General features: G+C 40.8%; 1 protein-coding gene across 1 annotated transcript in view; it reads left to right on the top strand.

Annotated features, from left to right (window-relative positions):
- Window positions 1–2,067: 2,067 nt before the first annotated feature.
- LOC308156279 (uncharacterized protein) overlaps window positions 2,068–9,684 on the top strand; it is a gene marked incomplete at its 3' end in the record, with an annotated part of 37,115 nt that continues 29,498 nt past the window's right edge. The window contains exons 1-8 of the mRNA XM_080529624.1: window positions 2,068–2,101; window positions 3,861–4,063; window positions 5,540–5,638; window positions 5,737–5,832; window positions 5,925–6,035; window positions 6,152–6,278; window positions 6,406–6,954; window positions 7,426–7,577. Coding sequence (XP_080385750.1) covers window positions 2,077–2,101; window positions 3,861–4,063; window positions 5,540–5,638; window positions 5,737–5,832; window positions 5,925–6,035; window positions 6,152–6,278; window positions 6,406–6,954; window positions 7,426–7,577 — 1,362 coding nt within the window. The 5' untranslated portion in view covers window positions 2,068–2,076. The remainder of the gene's footprint in view (window positions 2,102–3,860; window positions 4,064–5,539; window positions 5,639–5,736; window positions 5,833–5,924; window positions 6,036–6,151; window positions 6,279–6,405; window positions 6,955–7,425; window positions 7,578–9,684) is intronic.

The following is a 9,684-nucleotide window of genomic DNA, read 5'->3' as shown; positions in this document are numbered from 1 at the left end:
CCCAAATCATCCGATGGCCAGTTAGGCAAACTATTATATAGTGTCGTTGCCGATCAATGATCGACGTTGTTATATAGAGAAAATTAATGAAATAGGGGTTGATTCATGAGAGCAGTCATACGTCATCTCCCTGTCATCAGGGATTTGTCGATCTTTGATTTGATTTGCCGTGTAAGTCCACAGATGAGAGTGTTACATTCGTTTTCTTAAGATAGGATAATGAATAAATCTGTTCAATTGGCATTTGCCTACTGTTAATCAGTAGCCTGTATGGTGTATATGAAGATGTTATAGCTAGCTAGCTACGATTTATCATGAAAATAATGAACAGCAAGCTAGATCCAAAACTAGGGCCGGTGGAGGAGGGCAAGTGTCACATTGGACAGACTACCAAAACAGAAAAATAAAGTATCTTAATGACAGCAAAAGTGATGGATGTCAGAAATAGCCTACATTACCTGGAGATTCAATAAGGTACTTTTATATGACAGGATATGGGTTAGGGTTATATGACACCTGTAGCGAGATAGATAGATAGAGCCAAAAGTAAAAAGTCGCTGAGAGACGCAACCAGGGTCTGGCTGGTAATTGTATGATGCGCCAAACAATCCGCTGAGATGAAAAGTACGTTTTAGAGCATTTATTGAATAGAACAAACAAACTTGGCGACGTACAAAAATAATCCATAAGCGATCAAAACCAGAAAAATAACAAACAATGCGTATAGAATATAGAATAGAATAGACTTTATTGTCCTTGTACAGTTGCCTATACAATGACATTGTAGTGGTTCTTCTGAAGGTGCAAAAACAGAAAAACATATTCACATATTCACAAACACACATAACGTATCACAAATATTACACAAATTAAAAAGCAAAAATGCTATAAAACAAGGTAAGAGACAATGATGTCCGTGGTGTCAAGTGCAAATAAAGACAACAATATTAAGAAAATAAAAACAACCATAAAAGCAAGCTAAAAGACATGAGGTCAGTGGTTCATCTGCGTCATATGCGTATAATGCGGTCAACAAAAATACATCGCTCCCCTCTCTCTCCACTACCGCCATGCAAGTTGCGCAGGTGCTTAAATTACCTCTGCAATATCACCCCCCATAACCATATGACTTCTCAATACGGTGATCAAGGCAATAAACAAACAAGTAAACTCACAATAAACCAGCCTGTTATACTAAATACCCCCTAAATCATATTCATGCCTCCTACGATCATTGATCGGCAACGACACTATATAATAGTTTGCCTAACTGGCCATCGGATTTGGGCTCCTAATATCTAAAAAGCACTACGGTTTTCTTATTTTATCGGATTAAAGTAGCAAAGACCAAAAATGTCCATTGACCGCCAGTCAAACTTCTCCACTTCTATCACCCAAAAAGGGGCGTGGACATGACAGAAGAGCAAAGTACCCGGATGCGTTTGAATTGCATAGAGAGTTTGAATTTTGTCAGCTCTAAAGCGGATGTGTTTCCTAGAACATGCTATTTTGGGATTGCATAGTCATTTGCACATTAGAATGAACTTTTGAATTTTGTCAGCTACAAAGCAGCGCATGACTTTGAAAATTAAATGTCAAATGGCTTTGCATTATAATTTTAATATTGACAGTGAATGTGCACATCGGGTACATGAAAATGAAAATGCAAATCATTAGAATTGCATTTGAATTTGAATATTGTCTGAAAGAATGCATGCAAAAGTGGAACATGCAATTGCAATCTCATATTGCATTAGCATTTGAATTGAGTCAGCTATATGCTTCCATGATATTATGGTACTGCTCTGTGCTGTGGGATTGGTCAGAGGACAATGAATACTGAGGTACACTTCCCGGACACCGTAGGAGTTACCTGTAAGAGTTAGCGAACTCCAGAAGGTGGCAGTAATGCAACATCAAGGATGCAAGCCTGCCGTTAAACCTAAAAGAAGAAGAATCTTCTGCAAACACAAGTTATTTGCACACGGACATTACAACCGTTGTAGTAGCTTCGGTTTTTAATACGTTCATTTTGAATACATTAGATCACACGGGACAGCAGGCTGGGAAGACAAAATGCTAAAACATTTAATGGACGCTGGTAAATGGTTTTGACTTTGGCTTTGAATCAGTTTTCTTACCTAATGAGCTACGCTAGCTAGCTAGACCAGAGATGTGTTGCTAGTTAGCTTGCGTAGCTACATGGCATCATGGCCCCTTGTTTTGGTGTAGGGTTTTACATGTCCCTTGTTTTGGTGTAGGGTTTTACATGTCCCTTGTTTTGGTGTAGGGTTTTACATGTCCCTTGGCCACACAAGGAATACCCAAGCTCCTAACAAATTAGCCATGATCATAATATAGAACATCTCTGATGATACACCTCTTTGGACCACAATTGTAGCTAGCAGTTCTTGAAAGAGTGAGCCAAGTGTAAACAATTGAGCAAATAGCCTCCATGTTCACATGTGAATAGATTGAGATACCTTCTACCTCAGCATAAACTAAGCAATGAGCACCTACTACATTGTTTAAGTTGTTTTGTCACTGGGAACCTTCTAAACAATTGGTGTGCAAACTCAAATCAGGGCTGCCAAGTTTCACCAAAAGTTTGGAGTGAGATTTGGAGGTGGAGCGACCCAAAACTGTGCACGTTTTGGCAGCGGCGGCCCCTCTCTTCCACCCAATTATTTGTGCTAGTTTCCTGCAATTTTACATGTTGTTCATAATAAACCAGCACAAGAAATGAAAATAATTAACATTTTATAAAACAACACAAAAACAATATATCGTATTTATGAGATCTTAATAAACAGCCTACAGACTCTAAAAGAAAATTGGGCCCCATCAACAGGACTCAGCCCCTTGGTCATCAGCAGAAAGACCCTTGGTCATCATCTTATATACAGTGCATTGCTCATAGATGGCTATCATGTTATACAGTACATACCAGGGTTTTTCCTGGGTCAGAATGAGGGCTTGGTGGTTGATGTTGTGCGCTCGCTGCGCGCACACATTTTTTTTGAGGGACCCCCAATTGTTGTATTTGTATTGTAAATTGTAATTATTATTAATGTACCATGTACCTGGTTATGTTACAGTAGAGAAACAAAAAACTGTTACCAAAACTGAGTATTTACTAGCTAATTGGCAAAAGATTGGCGTGGTGCAACCGAAATTAGAAAACAACTAGTTTGAAACTAGCTAGTAACTAACAACTAGAGGTTTAGTAACTACTAAATGCCTGCATTTAGTAATGACTTACGCCAAATTGGTGCAACCCAGTCCAGTAGGCTACCAGATACGATATTGTAATGTACTATGCACATATTTTGCTACCACGGTTGCCAGACGGAATTGACAATGTCCATCCCAACCGGTCTAAAAGCTGCCGAATCCACCCGTCCAGTGTGACCAAAAGTAGCCCAATCTGGCAACACTGCTTGCTACGTTATTGCAGCTCGCGTGAACACAGGTTCTTCCATCAGCGCTCGCCTGCCGCTTCGATTGCAGACTCAAGTTAACGCGCGTGCAGAAAGATGCCACGAAACTCATGTCCGGTAGCTTTCTTTCAAGGAATTTCAAAAATAAAAGTCCCGTAAAACAAATTGTTATTTCTCGCCGTGAGAAATAGAGATGCGGCGTGAGAGCGTGAGAACTGGTTGAAATGCGTGAGTCTCACGGCGATTGCGTGAGACTTGGCAGCTCTGCTCAAATCATGTTTTAAAAGTAAAAAAAATTATAATCCTGATTTTATTGAATGTCATTCCTGTGTCATTATTAGTGGATAGGACCATTTATTCAGATGTCTCGTTGCAGTGGAGTGTTGGCTCTCAAGCTAAATGAATCTGTGTTTTCTCCAGGTCCCTCTCTTCCTTTGGCGTCTCTAAGCCTGTTTGTTCCACCATTGCGGCTGGTGTCTGCTGCTCTATGGCAAGTTGTTCAGAAGAGAGTCATAAAGGAATACGGGTTACTGGAGGAGTTTGTCACTACAGTGTTGGAGATAGTCCCTGATCTGATGAGCCACAGAGACCGAGTCCAACTCATCATGGGGCTGAATGCAAGGGTAAGAATTGGGTTCAAGCCTGGTCTCTTTCCACAACTACTGTCTTACAATACGGTGTCAGCTCCACTGAGCTACGGGAACATTATTTCCCCTGTTCCTACTTGAATATTGCCCACTCACATTTCGCTGCTCTAAATGCCATTCAACACACTAACTATTAGGGGTGTAACGGATCACCTAACTCACGGATCGGATCGTGTCACGGTTTTTGAGTCACGGATCGGTTCATTTTTCGGATCAACACAAAACATAAAAATAAAAAGCTTTTTCCTCGAATTCTGTAAAAACACCACTTTTACTGTGTAAAACCCAACAACATTCAAGATGTCAAAACTGGTATATATATATGTGTGTGTATATATATATATATATATATATATATATATATATATATATATATATATATATATATATACTGTATATATACATAACATATTCTACACTCAAACATTAGGCTACATATTCAACAGAAACACACATTCAACTTAAATGATGCAGTAGGAGAGAGGGAGGAGGCACCTGGTTGCAGCAGTGAATCACTGGGCTCTTTAAAGCAGACAAATAAACGTGTTTTATGCCACTTTTAACTAAATAATAAAGTGAAACCTTACTTTAAACATGGTATGAAAAAATTGGCTACATTATCAGAAGTTGTCAAGCTGCCTTTTTCGTGCCTCCCGTCAACACACCAGGGTGATGTCGCGACAAATGTGTGGTCATGCTCGTACGACTTTGTCGTTGCACAACGCTTAAACACCGTAACTTTTTTATCGACCACACTTCCAATGACACTGTCCGTCATTGTTATAATTGACAGAGAAGCCAAAGTGCTCCCATACATGGGATTTAAATGACGAGGGAGGCATTTCGAGTTCTTCTCTGTCGCCAACATTAGCAGCACTCGCCATGATACACTTGGGCTGCGTTCGTAAATTTGCTCTGAGAGCGCCAGAGAGCACACTGGGTCCGACGTCATAGAGGGACCAAGTAATTTGATTGGACAGGAGGCGTTCCATGAATGCTGATCAGATTCCAGAGCGAATTTACGAACGCAGCCTTGTTGTTCTGGATTTTTTTTCCCATTATCAACCTATCATTGCGCTTTAGAGTAAAACAAAGCACGCAACTGTCGCGTCTATCTTTTCATGGCAACTCTACATTGTGATTTACAAGGGATATTAACTAATATTAAGTAATATTATTACTTGGTTACATTTTGCAATTGATCCGCGGTACACATGCGTGCCGAACCGTGGGGGGCGATCCGTACGGATTACGGATTATCCGTGATCCGTTACACCCCTACTAACTATACAGATATCTTGGCCAGCAAGACATGGGGAAAGCCAGCACAGATAGTCTAAGCTTCCTGTTACTAAACTCATATGATTTTTTGCTCAATCAGTGACTAATAGATACTGGCTTTTGCCTAATTTGGTAGAATTATAAGTCAATTGAACTTTTCTATTCCATCAGCTGGTTCTGGAGTTGTGTCGTTCTGATCATCCTGTCGACCCTCAGACCATCCAGCTACACCTGAACAGGATGATCACCTCTCATAGGGAGGAGACGGAGGTGAGTGTTACTCAAGTGCTGTGACTTGGCTGGTGTTAAAACCTGTCTTATTATAATCTAGCTCCATTTATTGACGGTGTTAAACATATTTGTTATAGACGTGTGATGCAGAGGTGGAGGCATCAGTATTAAACTTCTGTAAGCTGATTCCAACCTTACTGGAAGACCCAGTTGAGAAGGAACACTTCTTCCAGGTCAGTGTTCTGTGTTGATTTCATTCAGTGCGATGCTTTCAAACCTGATATTTCACTTTCAACATTACTTATTTACAAATGTACCTTCCTAGAAAGTCTTTCCAGAGGAATTTGGCCTCAAGTATGACTCAGCACTACAGAGTCTGGTGTGGGAGTTCCTCTCCAGGTTGGAGAAGCTTCTTCCAACACCAACCTTTGAACAGGTAAACTGTAATCATCTCAAAAAATTGTTTGAATAATAAATCATATTATAGATAGTAATCTTACTGTCTCATAGTCAAAGAGACAATGCCTTTTCAAACAATTTTGTCTCTGTTAGACTGCATCGTGGTTGATACAGTTCCCCCCTGTCCTCGAGGAGTATGTGAAGTCTGTGTATCAGCCCGAGTGTCTGAAGACCCTTCTCCAACACCATAACAACGGATATGGAGGTTTGGACATCAATGGTAGGTTATGGATGACTTTGATAAAGAATGTTATCTATTGAAACATAATTATGACATGGACAAATATGAATGAGTCCCATAAATAAAATAAAAAAGTTGAAATTAACTTTTCCTCTCCTGTCCTCAGCTTCATCCTCTGTAGATGAATATATCCTTCGCTCGCTGTCTCTCTCTCCAATAGAGACAGTTGAAAACTCAGCTGACCCGCAGAGCCAAACAGAACCAATGCAGGGATTTATGAACGTTCTAAGCCCTGTCTCATCTGACAATGAGTCAGAAATGCCATCTTTGTTTGAGTCCAACCACATGGAGAACAAGCTGTGGATGAATTTGGATAAAAGTGTTGAGGTTGAACTTGTCTTTGAAGAGGGAGCATGTATTGATGAAGAAACTACTCAGAGAAACGTTCAAATCACGAATGAACCTTTAGACAACCATAAAACTGACAATGGTCTGGAAATCAGAACAGAACCGGACAGCAGCCAACAGGATGTCCCTGACATTTCTACTCTGTCTACATACTGTCTTCTTCATCAGCCCACAGTGCTGCTCCACAGAATTGCCATCACTGATATGAAGTTGCCGGTGCAGGAGGCCTCTCTAAAATTGAGTTTAAGAAGAAAGAGGCTGCAGGCTAAGAAAGTGGGACGCCCAAAACAGGTCACATCACAAAATGGTATGTTAAGAAATTACCCACATTACACAACGTACAACTCAACCGTATATATACACTTAAGAAGTTTGCAGAACCAGTGTTGTCTGTTATTGGATCTTTTGATATGTCTGTAAACACTTGTACGTACTCTATGTATTTACTTTGTGTGTACCTATACACTTTCCTTCCTTGCCTAAACTTGAAGTAACTCTAAATCTACCACCATTGGTTCTAGTACCCACACTGGGGTTGTATGTATTAGTTGTAATGTAGTTAATCAGAGAAATTACATTTGACTACCTCTTTAATTTGCATTGTGACAGTTCCTAGGTTTGACATAATAATTTGACATATACAGTTGAGGTGCATGGACTTGGATCAAAACAATTCATGCGTTTCAGCTAACCAGTGTATCGCTCACCATGTGATCCATACTTGTTCTCCCTGGCTTTCAGTATTTTGATCTTCATCTCTTTTCATCTTTACCACCAGGTGGAGCTCCTTGTGCACGCCATGTCTGCTCTCACTGCCCATTCTCTCATACGGAGGAGATGAAGCTGCACCGCCACATTGAGAAGGTTCACCCAGTAGAGCATAGCGATCTTATGGCCATGGGGCAGATCAGAGGAGAACCCCCTGACAGTGTACCTCTGTATTCATTGCTATCTGACCAATCCCACAGCACAGAGCAATCCCTCAAAAGAAGCAAACGTGCCAAAATATGCTCCTTATGTGGAAAGTCTTTCATCAAAGCAAAGGATTTTACAATACACATGAGATCTCACATTGAGCAGGGCTTTTACCAGTGCACCCAGTGTGGAGAAGGCTTTGATCATAATGAGGACCTAGAGAAACACCAGCAGAATGAGTGTGAGGAGGCAGTCCATAACCAGAGTTCAATGAAGGCTCAAACGGAAGAGGATAATATGTCTATAACATCTGTGGAGGATTGGACAGAAATATCTGAGGCCAGTTCCAATAATTTTCCTACTGAAATACGTTCTTACAAACCACAATCCAAATGCTGTGTCTGTTCGAAGACTTTCTGTACTCCAGGTTACATGAGACGTCACCTGAAATCCCAACATGGTGAGCTCCCTTACCATTGCCTAGATTGTGGAGAAGGTTTCAAGAACAAATATGTTTTTCTGAAACATAAAGACGTGTGTTTACAGGCAAACATTATTTTCTCTTGCGGTGAGTGTGGTGAGACCTTTCTCCCTGAACCAAATGACAATGATGAGGTGAATCAACAGCAGCTTCCAAGGTACCCTCATCCAGAGGCCAGCAGTCTCTTAGTGTCAGTGGAAAATGGGACAGAGACACTAAATTCCTCCAGCACTGCACCCCCGAAACCAACAATCTTAAATGTATCTCTTCCCAAAGTAGATCGTTACTTAACATGCCTTTTGTGTAATGAAACATTTGAACGTTCATCTAAAATGAGAGAGCATATTATACTCAAACATGATGCTCCTCTTTACATGTTGTGTTTAAAAAAAAACATTCCATACTCCGGAAAGTGTCCTGTGTGCAGAAAAAAAACATCCCAGTCTATGCAGAACCAGAATACCACCTCTGAGGAGGTGAATATTGAAAGACAGCAGCCAGACCTGTCATTGGCTGCTGGGGAAAATGAAATGGAGATCCTGCAGTCCTGCGACACTGACATGAAGTTCTCAGATGATTTGCAACAACCCCAGCCAAATGAGTGTGAGGAAATTGACTTTCGGAGACAACACTATGATTTGAGGGAGGGGGTCAGTCCAAACCTTCATAGAGAGGATGATCCTGAAGACGGCAAGACGTCTCTGGCTGCAAGGGAGACCGATATTCCCCAGCCTCACAGTACCTCACCTCAGATTCCAACAACCTCCAATAGTCCCGGAACACAGTCAACGCTAGCTGATGTGGTTCTACCTACATGGACCGGAGAATGTCCTATCTGCCACAAGACATTCAGAAGGAATCAGCTTTTGAATTATCATATGAGACGTCACGGACAACAGGGAGCCCTCAGCTGCACTCAATGTTCAGGGTACTTTGCTTGTAAGAGAGAATTGATAAATCACCAGGCCAGTAAACGAGGTTGTGGCCCAACGCGCTGTAATACCATTTATGAAAAAGACGTGTCTAAGGACACTCCACTCTTCTCTTGCCCCCATTGTGACAATCGTTACAAGAGTGAATCGAGGCTAGAAACACACATGGCATGTCACAATACAAAGGGGTTCTCTTGTCAATATTGTGGCAAAATGTTTGCCAAGAAAAGTCAATTATCCAGCCATATATATCAACATACAAGGAAGCAGTATCTGTGTGACACATGTGGTAAGGATTACGGAAGCTCAAGTTGTTTGAAAATACACATGCGAGTTCACACAGGAGAACGACCTTACCACTGTGCACAATGTGACAAACGTTTTCCCTCTAAGGGTAGTCTGAAACTACATCAGAACACACATACAGGAGAGCGGCTATATGCATGCACTTTGTGTCATGCACGCTGTACCACTAACCTCAGATTAAAAAAGCATATGATCGTCCACACAAAGGAGAAGGCTTTTAAGTGTGTTTGTGGAAAGGCATTTACATCTAAATATTATTTTAAAACTCATCAGAACAAATGTTCATGTTGAGTTTTTTTTGTCTTGTCTGGGATGGGCATTTTCTTGACTGTCAGTTATCGTGTGGGGCAGATTTGATTTATAATATACATTTCTATAAATTGTTGAAATAAATAAATAATAA

The sequence above is a fragment of the Nansenia antarctica genome (genome assembly GCF_963989245.1).
Source record: "Nansenia antarctica genome assembly, chromosome: 4".
Lineage (NCBI taxonomy): Eukaryota > Metazoa > Chordata > Actinopteri > Argentiniformes > Microstomatidae > Nansenia > Nansenia antarctica.
Note: the sequence above shows the minus strand (reverse complement) of the source record. Positions and strands in the feature narration are given on the sequence as shown.